The 17531-nt window shown below is 34.2% G+C and overlaps 1 protein-coding gene across 1 annotated transcript; it reads right to left on the bottom strand.

The window, feature by feature from the left end:
- Positions 1 to 1067: 1067 nt before the first annotated feature.
- On the bottom strand, positions 1068 to 7895 carry LOC121991543. Its single transcript, XM_042545535.1, has 9 exons — positions 7827 to 7895; positions 5666 to 5804; positions 2664 to 2752; positions 2485 to 2571; positions 2192 to 2404; positions 1917 to 2072; positions 1783 to 1836; positions 1546 to 1695; positions 1068 to 1445 (listed from the first exon to the last, which is right to left on the bottom strand). The coding sequence occupies exons 1-9, from the start codon at positions 7893 to 7895 to the stop codon at positions 1068 to 1070; spliced, it is 1335 nt and encodes a 444-aa protein (XP_042401469.1).
- Between the last annotated feature and the right edge of the window lie 9636 nt (positions 7896 to 17531).

Below are 17531 nucleotides of genomic sequence, written 5' to 3'. Positions count from 1 at the left end.
AACACAGAGGCGACTTGTCCGAGTGTGCGCAGGGTCCTTACTTCATCATCTCCGTCAACACCCCCCGTTATCCGCTCATGTAAGTCCTTCCGGCGGGTGTTAGATCGACCAAGCTTCGCAACGACTTTCCGTCAACCTCGAGGATAGTGCGACCCGTCTTCATCCTACTCAATTTTCGGACGGGATCATATACCTTTAGGATTTAAATGTTGAATTATAATATTAAGTAAAAAAAAATAATTTCAAATCATAAAATCTTTTTAGATGTGTACTTAATTTCCGTGGGCGCGTAAGGTCCTTAGCATAGTATTCCTCTGTATATTTATTTCATACTCGTTATTCATACAATATTTAAATATTATTTAATTATATTTATTCGTGGCAGCTTGTGTATAATAAACTATTGCTTATAAATAAGATTTTGCAAAAAGAAAAAAAAAACAGGATCAATTAAAATAAGATGATTTCAAATACAATGAGCAAATGGAAATGGAATGAGTTAAATGAAATCTAATAGAAAAGTCAGACCCCAATTGTAGGATTTAATTAGTTATTGTCCTATTATATTTTTTACCATGTTCACAAATATCATTTTAGTTTTATTATATCAACTATGATTATAACTGTTATAATATGTTAAAATAGCTTAATTTAATGTTTTTATTTAATATTATTATATCAAAATATTTATTATTAATTTAATTAAAAATATTTAATTTTGATCGAATTAATTTAAATATTGTTATACCATTTATGATAATAACTGCTATACCTTAATTCTGACATTGGGTTTTGATTAAGTTTGAAAATTTTAGATTAAATTGATAAAAAGTATTTTAATATAAGTGTATTTTAGGTGGAAATTTAAAGAAAATTAAAGTACTTTTATATAGCTACTCTAAAATAATTGTAATTTTGAGTGTCTTTTTGATATTTTTTTTAATACGATGCCTTTGGCTAAAATAAAAATAAGTGGATTACAATTATAGTATAAATGATAGATCAAGTCATCACAAAGCCTTTCCTTTCTTATTCGATGATAGGCACAATCAGTTCACCAGTACGTATTATACTATTGAAGAATTAAACAACCCACCCGGTCCACCATAAGCAACATTCCAAGCACCACTGTCTGGATTAGGTCCAATAATTTGATAATATTTGTCGGGTACATTCTGTAACCCACGCGCCCAGCCAATGCCCGGAGTGAAAGCATGCTGGTCATCCGCTATGTACGACACTGACATAAAATAACTGGATTTACCAATCCCTTCTTCGGCTAAATAACCACTCCCCATGGGAGGGGACCCCTCATTGTTGGGCGAATACACTACACCTCCAAAGTCTATCGCTTTTGCTACATCTAAACTAGGTAAAACCTCCTTTGGCCAATATCCAAGATTCTCATCTGCCGTTGACAACCACCAGTGACCAAGTTCAGGATCCTGTATCCATTATATATTAATTCAACATATATATATACGTTTAAAAAATATATACAATCATTCAGTGATTCAGTATATATAATTAAACAAATAACACTACCTTTCGTATTTCAAAGCTGAAGTATGCTTGTTTGCCTCCGTACGTAGAAAGGTCGCTACCGGTGAAGGCATGTCCAGGTCCAAAGATTGCTGAAACTTGTATGAATCCTTTGCAAAGTAAGTTCATGCAGCCCGTCTTGTGATTGTCGATCTAAATATATACATTATCAAGTGTGAGGTATATATTTAAACACTTAAAAAAAGAGGTAGTTTAGTTGTTTTTAGAGTATATACTTACTGTAAAATAAGTGAAAAAACGAGTAAACTTATCGTCATATAGCTTAGGAATAACCTGAAACGATAAAAAAAAGAGAAATTAGATGAGAAATATATATGCATGCGTGCATATGAATGTATATCAAGGTAACTTACGTGCCATCCGGTTTGAATAACATTCAGGTCTTCTTTAGGACCATCGAGGTCTCCCAACATCCATACTTGATTTGTAGTGGATTGATCTGGCCCCACATTTGGGAGTGCCCACGTAGTGATACCACATTGAAAGCCATGGAAACGAGCTCTAACGCTCTGCATTATCGCAAACTGCACTCACAAATGCAACTGGATTATCATCAATTAATTTAATTAAGGAATTAACTGCTGGAACTCTACTTTTGTGATGGTATTTGTGAGTTTTTTCTACTTACATAACTCTTGTCAGAAGAATCAAGAACACCATAACTAGAGCCATAGTTCCTGAAGTATTTGGGTAGTTCTTTAGCCATGATTAGTTCTTCTTTTCGAGTTCGTCGAATGATAACAGTTCCTGGAGGGCAAGTATCGTTGAAGCCTGGATCTATAGGTGGTTTAAATTTTTCATCCATAGTCACATTTCTCTTCGTTAGAAAACTTGGTCGTATCTGCAAACACATATATATAAATTAATTAAGTAAATCTATTTTGTTGGCTAGTGTAAAAAATCATGTGTATAATTAAATACCTGTAGCTTATGATTTTTCAGAACAGGATTATCGAATGCAGGTTGTTTGTACATTTCGATGCAGTCAAAAAGATCCCCAGTGAAGGACTGCAGCAGCGAAGTAAACATAAAAAAAAACACACAATTATATATCGTGAATATGGCAAATAATATTATCAAAATGAAGAGAACTGATATACCTTTAGGGTTTTGACCGGGGGTTTGTTGAGGCTTTGGAGTTCTTTCTCTATCTCCAGCTCTTCTTCCTCAGTCAAGGGGATGTTTCTTCCTTCAATTGAACAAAGCAAAAGAGAGAAGAGCAATATCAAGTAAATCAGGCACATTAATGACGCCATGATGAAATGATTTTGCTCCTTTCTTCTCGTGTGTTTGCATATCTATTTATATTAAAAATTTAAAACCGCAATAAATTACAAGTTAATATGTACTAAATATCAACTTAGATCCTCTGGTCCACAAAATGTGGACTAGAGGATGAGCCACTCTCCGGTGGAGGATGATGACCCCTACTTATTTTACACGTGGGGGCATCACTCTCTTTGGTCCACGTTTTGTGGACCAAAGGATCCGTGCTCATTAAATATAGACTATATATATATGACATATTTTGTGTAAATACAAGACAAAATTCTATGTGTATCATTAAATTAATTGATTGATTACTTATAATTAAATAACTATAACAAGCAATAAATTTATTTATAAATAATGGATGCTAAAAATATAGTTGTAAGGATAAAATTATCTAATTATTCATACAATATTTAGATATTATTTAATTATATTTATTCGGGGCAGCTGGTGTATAATAAACTATTGCTTAAAATTAATATTATGCCAAAAAATAGGATCAATTAAAATAAGAGGATTTTATATACAATGAGCAAATGTGAAGCCATTAATTGAAGGATTTAATTAGTTATTGCCCTATTATATATATTTTTTAACTCACAAATATATATATGAAATATTATTATATCAATATATTTATTATTAATTTAGTTTAAAATATTTAAATTTGATCAATATAATTTCAATATTGTTATAGCATTTATGATAATAAATGCTAGAACTTAAGACATTGTGTTAGAGCAATTTAATGTAGACGTGATTTTGATTAAGTTTGAATAATTTAGATTAAATTAAAAAAAATCAATATAAGTGTATTTTACGTGGTAATTTAAATAAAATTAAAGTCTTTTATATAGCTACTCTAAAATAATTATATTTTTGAGTGTCTTTTTGATATATTAATGTTAAATGGCTAGAATATGGTTAGCTATAATAGGTTTTTTTTTATAATTTTTAGGATCATTGTTAAGGGTATCTAATTAATATCATATTTTATGAGTCAACTATATTCTTTCTTAACATATTTTCATATTTAGTTTTTAAAAATAATACCTAATTAATTTTTATTAATAATAATTAATTAATTTTTTTAATTAAATAAATTTATTTTCTAGTTGACCAGTTGGCTAGTAAGATGTATTATCCTACTTTTTAATATAATGCTTTTGGGAAAAATAAAAAGAAGTGCACTGTTTTCAAATTGAGTGGCATGCACCATTATCCATAACACCAAACATAAAAAAGTTCATTATAATTAGTATCCGATGTCAGGTTTTAATAGGTTTGTGAGAGTTTGTAAAATCAAAATAGTTGAATAAAAAGGTTTAATCATGGTAGAGGTAAAATTTGATATTTGTAATTTAAAAATAGTAGTGAAAATGTAAATATGTTTTTTTAACTTAAATATGTAGCATTATCTTGTAATTTATGTAACATGTATGAATTCACGCAACATGTTATAAATTGGATAAAAAAAAAATTCACTTAGAACTCTAACCATTAACCATTAGAGATCTTTCAATAAAATTTTATAATATTATGTGACATATTGGAAGTATAAAAAAAAAAAAATCATTTAGAACTCTAACTATTGAAGATGCCTTAGAGATGGAGCTCCCAAGGCATAGAGTAAACGCGCGGTAGGTATATGACATTTCTGACATAATGGTCAGGGGTCGATTTTCAGGAACTGATGACTTAGAGTTTACCTCACTATGTGCCTGACGTCTGTGTACCTACATGTATCTCCATATCCATAGGACAGACACTAAGAATCCGTTAATATAACGGATCTATATTTTTTTTTAGATGGAGCCAATGATTAATAACAAAATATTATTGCATATTTGACATTTTAAAATGAATTATTTTACCTGTGAATGATTTTAGCAATAAAGTTAATTTTATAAAGTATTTAATTATAATATTTTATTTATAGTGAGTAATAATTCCTTTCTTTTATATAAAATTGTTAACAAATTATTATTTTAAAAATAAATATAAAAAATATAAATAATTATACTTAAATTAAATTCATAAGTTAATTAAATTTATAAATTAAATTAAATTAAAAATCATAAATTAATTAATATATTAATTAAAAATTATAAATAAATTAAATCAAGATCATAAGTAATTAAAATATTAAATGAATATTATATATAGATATTAAATAAAAATATATAAATAAAAATATATGATTTGTAATGAGGACCATATAAAAGTTGTATAGAGATTTTTTAATTGCGGAGAGAATAATATATTTTTATATTGTTGATGTAATATTGATAAAATATATTGGGAATTACAAAAAAACCTTATTTAGGAATTTAACCCTTGGAGATGTCCTAAGAGCATCCATGAGAACTCTCTCGTTATCACATCCATATCAAAAATAAAAACCTCCATACATTTTTCATTATCAAAGAAATCTTTCAACAATTCTTTTATTGATCCTAACGTTTTTTTATTATATTTTATCTTATATATAATTAAAAATTCCTACACCATACATCTTTCCCTTAATTTAAAAACCTCTCCACTAATAAATTTAAATTAAAAATTCATTATATATATATAGCCAACGTTTGTAATTATATCAATAATAGGTAAAAACATGTCTCCATGGATAACTAGTTAAAAAAATCTTTCTCACCTCTTAGCTAATTTAGCAATTTAGCAGTATGTTATAAGCTAATCCTCTGAGTTATCTCCCTTTGAATAACTTAAGATGGGACTATGAAAAATACCTAAATAAATATAATAATCTTTTTACTATAATTATAGATACAAATAGTATAATTAACTAACTAGCCAGCAACCAACGCACCTGGTCCACCATCGATGTCTCCCATCTTCCATAGTTGATTTGCAGAAGCTTGATCTGGCCCCAAAATTGGGAGTGACCACGTAGTGATCTTTGATTGAAAGCCATGGAAACGACCGTTTTGACTGTGCGCTATCGCATACTGCACAAACAAATTCAACAGGATTATGATTCAATTAAATTAAGAAATTTTGACTATTGGAACTCTACCTTTGTGATGATATCTGAGGAGTTTTTGCTACTTACATGCTGGCCCGAAGAATCAAGAACACGATATCTAGAACCTAGTTTCTCAAGTATTTGGGTAGTTCTTTCACCATGATTAGATCTTTTTTTTCAAGTTCGACGAATGATAACAGTGACTGGAGGACAAGTAGTTCTTTCTATAACTTTAGGTCTTCTTCCTCAATTAAGGAACGCTTCTTCCTTCAATTGAACAAAGCAAAAGAGAGAAGAGCAATGACAAGTAAATTAGGCACATTGATGCCATGATTATAAACTATTTTGCTCCTTCTCATGTGCATATATCTATTTATATTATAAGAATTCTAAAACCAAAATAAATGTCAGGTTAATATTATATATATATATAAAAGAATTTGATGTCTGTGCGCCCGTACAGTGCACGACTGTGCGCGTGCAAGATATCACTGGTTTTAATTTATTTTTTATTTTTGAATTAAAAAAATAATTAAAATATTTTTTTAAAATTTTATTTCTAGGGTTCAGACTTTGACTTATAGTATCAAAGCTATTTTTTTTTTTTTAGATTTTACCTCTAGGGTTCATACTTTGGGTTATAGTATTAAAACTATTTTTTTTTTAGATTTTACCTTTAGGGTTCAGACTTTGGGTTATAGTATCAAAGCTATTTAGGGTTCAGACTTTGGGTTATAGTATCTAAGCTATTTTTTTTAGATTTTACCTCTAGGGTTCAGACTTCCCAATTAGATTATAGTGTTTGGTTTTAAAAAAAAATTAAAATAAAATTAATTTAAGTATTTATTGAGTATTGTAATATGTTGAGGGGATATATTAATGTATTAGAAATTTATATAAGAAAATGTTAATTTTTTTAATTTAAAATATTAAAAAAAATAAAAAAATTAAAATAAACAAAGGTATTAATTCATCTCCTGCGCGACGCGCACAGTCATGCACTATGCGCATCGCGCAGGAGATCAATACTATATATATATATATATATATATATATATATATATATATATATATACGGAAATATTACCCTGTGGCATACATCCATGCGGATCGGTGCGGTGGATCGATCCACTGATCGATTCAGCCCCGCTGGACCGATCCACTGATCGATTCAGCCCCGCTGGACCGATCCACTGATCGATTCAGCCCCGCTGGATCGATCAGTAGATCGATCCAGCAGGCGCGAGAAGACGAAGCGGGCCAGAATCGGCCGCAACGCTAGCAGACGCAGCGCCGCTGATTCTGGCTGCGATCTGGCCGGATTCCGGCCGGATCGTGACTGGATTCCAGCCAGATGGCGGTCGGAATTCGGCCGTTTCGTGGCCAAAATCGGCCGCGACGCTAGCAGACGTAGCGCTGCCGATTCTGGCCGTGATTCGGCCAGAATCCGGTCGCGATCCGGATGCCGACGACGGTGGAATGGCGCAACTCGCACGACAAGCGCGAGAAGGGTTGAATCGATCAGTGGATCGATTCAGCACTAATTTTGATGCACGCCGCACCAAACCGCACGGAGCGTGTTGCAAGAGATCTTCTCTCTCTCTCTCTCTCTCTCTCTCTCTCTCTATATATATATATATATATATATGATTCTGCCCGAGAATCGAGTCGACGGACGTTGGGGAGAGGGTGCTCACGTTGACTGGATGTAGACTGAATATGACGTGGGTCTCCGATGAGCTAAGCCTGCAACCACAAGTCGTTAGTGCCGAGTCAGGGAGGGGTTCTCCAGCGATGGCCCTTCGACGCTCAAGTCAATCACCAGCGGCAAGCGAATGAAGAGAAAAGAGCAGCAGCGTAACTGTAGGAGTGAACATACCTCCGTCGAAGCCTGTGTGTCCTTATATAGGGCTCTCGAGAGGCACGTGTATGCTTCCCAAGACATGCACGTTTCTCAAAACATACCTGGAAAGGACGTGCCAGAAAAGCGTGTCTGACGTTATACCTTAACAACCCGAGCATATTCCTGATGTGACAGTGGAAGCTTCCACCGGATGATTCTCCGTCTGACCATGCCGCCAATCATGCCGCCCGTCAGTGACACCGGTCCCTAGGAAGATATCGCCAATTGCTCCTTTTGTCCGTTATTGGGCCGAGCGGGAGAGCCACTGTTGACCTCCGCAAGTGTATGGAAATGTCGCAAGTAATAATAAAAGATATTGAATCCACAGGGACTGGAATAAGCACTAAAGATGGCTCAAAGTGAGTTAGCTAAACAACCAATCAATTGATTTACAAAGTCTAAGTGTAACTATGAAATGTAAACAAAGAAATGAAAGAATAAGAAACAAGAATAAGGGCAATGATAAATGTATGTTCTAGGAGTTTTGGTTTCTTTGTAATGTTATTCAATGTAATGATCTACCAAATCTTATTTCTCAATTGTCCATCATTTGAATAAGGTTGTTGGTTCCCTCTTGCAATAGACAATCAGCTTAGGACTGAAATATATCTAAATTCGATCAATTAGGAATGAACCCTATGTTGTCCTTACACGGGCTTGTCTATCACGTGCGTCCCTCGGAAAATCAACATAGAAATCCACTACTTCTCAACTTCATAAAGATATAAAGATTAATACATCCAATCTATCCTACCCTCTTGAAATATCTAATTTCTCTCTCAAGATTACCTCTCAAACGTCCTTACACGGGCATGTTCTTGTCACGAACGTCCCTCGAAAAATCGAAAGAGAAGCAATTCATACAAGATCCATAAGATATTCAAACATTTAATCAAGTATGGTAATTAAGCCCTAATCACAACAATTCACACAAGAAAGAATAGATACAAAACAGGGCAAAATCATAGAAATAGGAATCTTGGCAAATCCACAAGAGTTTACATCAAATATTCATTACAAATACTCCCTCCATCCTAGAACAAGAGATCTAATCCATGGAACAAGGAAAGAATCCAAAAGAAGAAGAAAAGATAAACATATTTATCCCCAAATCCAAGAAAGAAAGGGAAGAAAAGTTTATCTACGATGAAGAACCGTCTTCGGATCCAATCCTCGCTCTCCGGAGTCGAAACGTTGAAGATCCACCCTTAGAATCGTCGGAATCCCTCCAAGAAGGTGGAGGAATGCCCAAATCTTGAATTCCCCCCAAAAGGGAGAAGATCCCCCTTCAAATCTTGAAGAAACCTTTATATATAGGTGAGGTTCGGGCGCCACACGGCCACAAGGCATGGCCGTGTGAGGTTCACACGACCAGAGCCATTTCCTTCTCTGCCAACCTTACACGGCCGTGTGTGGTACACGACCTTGACTTGCTTCTGCCAACGCTCCCCTTGCACGATCGTGTAGATCTACACGGCCTGCACTAGCTCCACCTCTGGAAACCTGGCACGGTCGTGTGGTGTACATGGCCAGGACCCTCTTGCTCACTGGAAATCCTGCACGGCCGTGTGAGGTACACGGCCAGGGCCTTCCTTGTTAGAGTGTATACTAAAAGCCTAGCTTTTGGTATAAACATTTATCTAGAAATAAGAATCACATTGGTCAAATGTTTACATTTATGATAAATGTAGTTGTTCAATTAATTTATATTGTAGATAACATGGTGTGTGGTGTCACACACAGAGGATCATGTTATCAGTACCTTATAAATTATAAACAGTAGCTCACGACCATAATGGAAAGGAACAAACCATTGGAAGGTCGTAGTGTAATTAGGTATTAGTTTATCTTAACTATATAATTACACTAGTACACTTAGAGTGTATTGAGTAGGACCATTAGAGGTCGTTTCTTTTATACTGACTTTATAAAGAAACAAAGACCTCAGTTATTATGGAAGTGTGTGCTCTTAATCCTGATATAATAACAAGCACATATATTTGATATTTATTTCTTTAATTTATCAATGGGTGAGATTTAGTTAGATGAATCAATAAGCCCGATAAGTTGGAAAATGATATCACTTATAGTGTGTGTTGTTGATTTTAGAAGGAAACTGTGTCCTAGTGATCTAGGTTGAGAATGTCCCCAAGAGGAGCTCATAAGGATTGTCATGTTAAACCCTGCAGGTGGACTTAGTCCGACATGACGATGAAGTTGAGTGGTACTACTCTTGGAGCTAGATATTAATTAAGTGAGTTGTCAGTAACTTACTTAATTAGTGGACATTTGTTATCTTAAACACAGGGAGACTAACACACTCATGATAAGAAGGAGCCCAAAATGTAATTTGGGATTGGTGCGGTAGTTCAATAATAGTTCTCTAGTGGAATTAATTATTATTGATAAAATTAAGTTGTGTGTTCGGGGCGAGCACGGGATGCTTAATTTTATCGGGAGACCAAAACCAATTCCTCCTCTCGGTCCCTATCGTAGCCTCTTAATTATAGAGTACTATACCCACCTTCTTACCCATCCTATAGGGGTCGGCCGAGCTAGCTTGGAGACCAAGCTAGGGTCGGCCATGGGTATGTTCATGGGTGAATTCATGTGGTCGTCCCTATTAAAATAAAAAGGAATTTTAATTTTAAAATTTTTCTTATGTGGATAATATAATTTAAAAGAGAGTTTATTAATTTAAATCCTTCCTTTTATAAGATTCTACAAAAGATTAAGAGAAGAGTTAAAATCTCTTTCCTTATTTGTAGATTAAAAGGTTGATTTTAATTTTGGTAAAAACTTTCCTTTTAATTATATTCATGATTTAAAAGAAAGTTTAAAAATTAAAAATTCTTTTTTATTAGTTTCTACAAAAGATTAAGAAAAGATTTAATATCTTTCCTTATTTGTAGATTGAAAGGAGATTTTAATTTTTAGAGATAACTTTCCTTTTTGGAAATTATCCACATGTTTAAAAGAAATATTTTAATTTATAAAATTTCTTTTTATTAACCAATCATGAAGGGATTAAAATTATTGGAGAAATTTTTATAAATTTCTAGAAACAAATTAGGAAGTTTTAATTTTTGTTTTAATTAAAACTTTCCTTGTTTTGGGGAGAAGAGTGGCCGGCCATTCTAATTTGAAAAGAGAAAATTATTTTAATTAAATAAATTTTCCTTTTCAATGGCAAAAGAATTAAGGAAGTTTTTATTAAATTTTCCTTATTTGCCAAGACCAAGGATTATAAAAGAGGGGGTAGAGGAGACTTCAAGGCTAACGACTCTATTCTATTTTTCCTCTCTTTTCTCCTTGGGTGTGGCCGGCCCTTTCTTTCCTCTCCTCTCCTTTGTGTGGCCGAAACCTTCTCATGGTGGAGATAGCTTTGGTGGCCGGATCTAAGAAGGAGAAGAAGGAGAGAAAAGAAGCCTCTTTTCTAGCATCCCTTGGAGCATGGTGGTGGTGGCCGAACCTCTTCATCCTAGGAGAAGTTTTGATGGCTGAAACTTGTAAGGAAGAAGAAGGTGCTTGGTGGTTCTCATCTCGGAAGATCGTTGCCCACACAACGTCCGAGGTTAGAAGAGGAATACGGTAGAAGATCAAGAGGTTTTTCTAAAAGGTATAACTAGTAATTTTTGTTTCCGCATCATACTAGTTATTTTTGGAAATAATACTAAATACAAGAGGCATACGATTCTAGAGTTTTGAATTTGTTTTCGATATAGTGTTCTTTTGTTTTTCTTTTCCTTGTGATTTGATTGTTCTTTTCGGTTAACCTAAAGTTATTTTAGGAAATTAAATATTAGCTTTCCATAAAAGGTTTTGTCTAGTCGGTGGTGGTTGCTCCCATATCCAAGAAGGCCATGTGCCTCGCCACGTCAGTACTGGGAACCAATTATGGAAATTAATATTTAATGGAATTAATAACTTAAGGTGATTTGGGTCGAACGTGTTAAGTTCCGCAAGAGACCCAAGTCAAAACCTAAAAGAACGAATAGATTAAGTTTTGGATCAAACGTGTTAAGTTCCGCAGGCGATCCAAAATTTAATTTAAAAGAACACATGGTAGCTAGGAAAAGGTTCAGACCTTTGTACAAAATTTTTGTACAGTGGAACCTCTAGGTTTTCCGAGTAGCAACCAACAATTGGTATCAGAGCTAGGGTTTTGCCTCTGTGTATTTGGTATTAGTTTAATTATGCACATGTCATACATAATTTAGGCAGGTTAATAGTAGGATGTGCTAACTTTGTGGATGCAGGATCCAACTATTATGGCTTATAGTTATTATGTGTGTGATTGGACCCTTGGACATGTCAAGGGCATTTTATTGTGTGTGCATGATTGTATTATAAAATACAGCAGGAGTTGTACTTAGTTTTATTAGGATTTTATTTTTGATCTAGTTACATGTACATTCCTTTTATGGAATATAGGATCGATGGATGTAAATTTTATTTTATGTTCGATCTAGTTTACATGTACATTCCTTCGAGGAATATAGGATCAAAATGTAAAATTCTATTTATGTCACGGATCGAATCTTGCAAAGCGTGGAACCTTCTAAGGACCAGAGGCGCAACGGAACTAGGAGCAAGATGGATGCGACAGCTAGACCCGGTGGCAGTGGCCAAATATGGCAGCAGCTTGAGATGACGACACACGGAGGACAGCAATAGATAAAAGCCATAATAGTTGAAAATTAGATTTTCTATTTATTGCTTTTTATGCTGTGTTGTGTGTGCTTGTTAGTATGCATGTTAGGTAGACTAGCATAGTTAAAATTCCTCATTTATAAAGGGATTTTTAAGTAAATCCCATGGTCTCCATTACTGGTTTGTAAGTGATGCAAACAAGCTTGCGCGTTGGCTCTGAGTGCCTTCCTCCATAACGGATGAGCTTGTTTGTGGATCACTAGAACAGACTTCCATTTTTGGATGACTATAGGAAATTAATTAAGAGCGTGTGATCTTCCCCAACGGAAGGGGCATAATCTTATTAATGGACTTAGTGTCAAGTAATGGTATACACTTAGACACATCTAACAGTATCCTCCCCATCGGAGTCACTGCTATTATTTGTGTGACCAAATGATACCAACTATTAATTTTATTTGTCAAAAAGTTAGGTTGACAAGATAATAAAATTAATGGGTTAAACCTCCTTTACAAATGTTGAATTTGTATACGTCCACACTAACGTGGCATGCAAAATTCACGGTGTTTGAGGTGTTGGTGAATTTAAATAATATTGTTTGAGGAATCAATGTTATTTTAAATTCAAAAAGTTTTGACCAAATATTTGATCAAAGACAGATCAGCTATTAATTTTATTCGTCATAAATTAAAGTTGACGAGATAATAAAATTAATGGATAAAATCTCCTCTTTGATTTTGTATACGTCCACACTATCGTGGCATACAAAATTCATGGGGATTTTAAAGAATTGATCTTGACCAAATATTTTTGTGATTCTTAGGATTTAAAATGTTTGTCAATCCCCTAGTTGTTATACTATAGAAAAGACTTAGTAGTCCCAATTGTAATGACTGGAAATAGGACTTGGACATTAAGGTAGACTGTCTTCTTAGAACTAAGAACAATATAGGTGTATTTAATTCATTAGTTGAAACATGTTTAGTGGTGTTATCTACCAGAACCTGGAGTGTATATACAGATGCCATCAATCATGTCCGTAATTCATTGCAGGGTTCCAGGAAACCCGACAACTAAATGAAAATTAAAACACCGTCCACATGGGCACTACTGTAAAAATGGTAGCTGTTGCAGTGGGAGATGTTTATCTTTTGATAAGAATAAAACATGGATTTTTGAGTAATTGTCTTTACGCACCAAGTTTAGAAAGAACTAGTTTTCAGTTTCTAAACTATTCAAAGAACTAGATATTCTGCCTCTTTTAATAACAAAGTTGTTATTAAGAAAAAGAGGGAAGTTATCTGTTCTGGTACGTTGGTTGGCAATTTATAAATCCAATAACTCCCACGATGCAACAAATGGAAATTAGTAACACATCTTCTAATTTTAAGAGAAAGCAACCTTCGGAAATGAACCATTAATATCTTTTGCATCTAAAGCTAGGTTATATTAACTTGAGTAGGATTCATTGGTAGCTGATGAACTTTTGGGTTCATTAGTAGTGGAAATCTTTCCAACCTACGAGTCTTACTTGGAAGGAAAAATAACCAAGAAGCTTTTAAGTCTAAGGGGTATGGAGTCAAAGATATATTGGAATTGGTTCATTTTGATTTGTGTGATCCTATGAGCATCCAGGCAAGAGATTGTTTCAAATATTTCATCTATTTTATAGACAACTATTTGAGATACGGATATATTTACTTGATGTGCCGCAAGTCTAAGTGCTTTGATTAGTTCAAAGAGTACGAGGCTGATGTGGAGAAACGACAAAGTAAAAGTATCAAGACACTACGGTAAGATCGTAGTGGCAAGTACCTCTTGGGAGAATTTAGGAGTCATTTATCAGAAGTAGGGATTCAATCCCAACTAACTGCACCTGGTACACCCCAACAGAATGGTGTAAGAAAAGGAAGGTATAGGACTCTTATGGAAATAAGTAGATTGATGAGTTATTAAGAATATTATCAAAATCATTTTAAGGATATACTCTGGAAACGGGAGTGAATATAGTACCTTCTAAAAGTCAGAACTCTCTACTCATATAGAATTGCTGAATAGGCGTAAGCCTATTTCGAAGCATATTCGGATTCGGGTAATCCAGCACATATGCTGAAGAGAGACAATGATAAGTTGGACAGGAATTCACTTGTTTGTGGGTTATCCTAGAGAAATGAAAGTAGGTTTATAGTCTTAAAAATTAGAAGATCATTGTTAGCATCAATGACCGATTTTTAGAAAAGGACTATGTAATAAACCACGTGCCCATAAGAAAATTTATTCTTAAGGAAATATTAAAAGGCATGTCTAATCTAGTACCAACTGTATAAGATGAGATATCACAAGGAAACTGCAACACGTATCACAAATGATACACAATTGCAGAAAGTGGCTTGTCGTAGTGGGAGGGTTAAGCAACCTAAAAAGATTCATGTTTTGGGAGAGTTTTTTGGACTCGATCCCTGGAGGACATGAACCTGATCTCCGGACATATGACAAAACACTCCAAGATAAAGATGCAATATCTTGGCAAAGAGTAATGAATAACAGAATTAGAATATATGTATTCTAATAAAATCTGGAAGCTTGTAGAACCACCAAATAGTGTAAAAGCCTTTGGGTATAAAAAGGTCTATAATAGGAAAAGAGGGATAGACAGGAAGGTAGAAACTTTCAAAGCAAGGCTAGATGAAAAAGAAAACTTTTTCACTGGTAGCCATGCTTAAGTCTATCCGGATTCTTTTATCTATTTAGTAAGTGGATGTCAAGACAGCATTCCTTAATGGAAGTCTTGAAGAAAGCATCCATATAAAGCAACCAGAAGGGTTCATTGCAAAGGGCTAAGAGCATCTTGTGTGCAAGCTCAATCAGTCTATGGACTGATACAAAGCTTCAAGGTCTTGGAACATCCAGTTTATCAAAGTAATCCAGACCTTTGGATTCATTTAGTAACTGGATAAGTCTTGTGTATACAAAAGGTGTGATGGAAGCGTGGTGGTATTTCTTGTACTATAAGTAGATAACATTTTTGGTAGTTGAAAACAATATCAAAATGTTATCAGAAGTAAGGGTATGGTTGTCCAAACAATTCGATATAAAGGACTTGGAAGAATGTATATATTCTTGAGATCAAAGTAATAAGGGATCGCAAGAAAAGAATATTTTACTTATCCCAAGCTTGATACATCGGAAAATCCTTGCTCGTTTTAAGCATGCAAAACTCCTCGAAAGGTTTCTTACCTTTTAAGCATGGAGTGTCTTTATCTAAAGAGATGTCTCCGATGACATCAAAGTAGATTGAGGACATGTAGGCAGTTCTTTATACTTCGACAGTTAGACAACCTAATGTATGCTATGCACGAGATCAGAAATATGTTTTGCCAAGGGCATAGTTAGCAGATATCAAAGTAACCCTAGACAAGGACATTGGACTGCAGTAAAGTATATATTAAAGTACCTTAGAGGAACTAGAGATTATATGCTAGCTTACAAGGTAGTTAATTTAGTCCCTGTGGGTTGCATGGATTTTGACTTCCAATCGGATAGGGGCAATAATAAGTCAACCTCGGGGTTTTGTGTTTACTTTAGGAGGTAAAGTCATAACTATGGAAGAGTGATAAGCATAGGTGTTTTTCTGGACTCCACCATAGAAGCTGAGTATATGGCAAGCCTCTGAGGTAGCCATAAAAGCTGAATGGCTCAATAACCTCAAGATAGACTTAGATATGATTTCTGGTTTGTCCAAAGATTATTACAATTTATTGTAATAACATTGGTGCAGTAGCAAACTTGAAGAAACCATAAGTCTATAAGGCAAGAAAACACAATAGAGCGCAAGTACCACCCAATACGAGAAATCGTATAAACGAGGAGAAGTTGTTGCCGCCTAGATTACATCAGATGATAACCTGAGGTCCTTAAGGCAAGAGCTTTTTGAAAGGCATGGGAATCAGATGTATGGCAGCAGATATGGCAGCTTAGTCTTTTAGTATAAGTGGGAGATTGTTAGAGTGTATACTAAAAGCCTAGCTTTTGGTATAAACATTTATCTAGAAATAAGAATCACATTGGTCAAATGTTTACATTTATGATAAATGTAGTTGTTCAATTAATTTATATTGTAGATAACATGGTGTGTGGTGTCACACACAGAGGATCATGTTATCAGTACCTTATAAATTATAAACAGTAGCTCACGACCATAATGGAAAGGAACAAACCATTGGAAGGTCGTAGTGTAATTAGGTATTAGTTTATCTTAACTATATAATTACACTAGTACACTTAGAGTGTATTGAGTAGGACCATTAGAGGTCGTTTCTTTTATACTGACTTTATAAAGAAACAAAGACCTCAGTTATTATGGAAGTGTGTGCTCTTAATCCTGATATAATAACAAGCACATATATTTGATATTTATTTCTTTAATTTATCAATGGGTGAGATTTAGTTAGATGAATCAATAAGCCCGATAAGTTGGAAAATGATATCACTTATAGTGTGTGTTGTTGATTTTAGAAGGAAACTGTGTCCTAGTGATCTAGGTTGAGAATGTCCCCAAGAGGAGCTCATAAGGATTGTCATGTTAAACCCTGCAGGTGGACTTAGTCCGACATGACGATGAAGTTGAGTGGTACTACTCTTGGAGCTAGATATTAATTAAGTGAGTTGTCAGTAACTTACTTAATTAGTGGACATTTGTTATCTTAAACACAGGGAGACTAACACACTCATGATAAGAAGGAGCCCAAAATGTAATTTGGGATTGGTGCGGTAGTTCAATAATAGTTCTCTAGTGGAATTAATTATTATTGATAAAATTAAGTTGTGTGTTCGGGGCGAGCACGGGATGCTTAATTTTATCGGGAGACCAAAACCAATTCCTCCTCTCGGTCCCTATCGTAGCCTCTTAATTATAGAGTACTATACCCACCTTCTTACCCATCCTATAGGGGTCGGCCGAGCTAGCTTGGAGACCAAGCTAGGGTCGGCCATGGGTATGTTCATGGGTGAATTCATGTGGTCGTCCCTATTAAAATAAAAAGGAATTTTAATTTTAAAATTTTTCTTATGTGGATAATATAATTTAAAAGAGAGTTTATTAATTTAAATCCTTCCTTTTATAAGATTCTACAAAAGATTAAGAGAAGAGTTAA

The sequence above is a fragment of the Zingiber officinale genome, chromosome 6B, assembly GCF_018446385.1.
Source record: "Zingiber officinale cultivar Zhangliang chromosome 6B, Zo_v1.1, whole genome shotgun sequence".
Lineage (NCBI taxonomy): Eukaryota > Viridiplantae > Streptophyta > Magnoliopsida > Zingiberales > Zingiberaceae > Zingiber > Zingiber officinale.
Note: the sequence above shows the minus strand (reverse complement) of the source record. Positions and strands in the feature narration are given on the sequence as shown.

Bases quoted from the DNA above. Each gene is read 5' to 3' on its own strand.
- LOC121991543 (XM_042545535.1), bottom strand. From the start codon at position 7,895: ATGGTCAGACGGAGAATCATCCGGTGGAAGCTTCCACTGTCACATCAG. The intron at 2,753-5,665 runs GTGCGTTGGTTG...GTTCAATTGAAG, and splicing joins AGACATCGATGGTGGACCAG to GAAGAAACATCCCCTTGACT. The intron at 2,073-2,191 runs GTAAGTAGAAAA...GCGATAATGCAG, and splicing joins ATTCTTCTGACAAGAGTTAT to AGCGTTAGAGCTCGTTTCCA.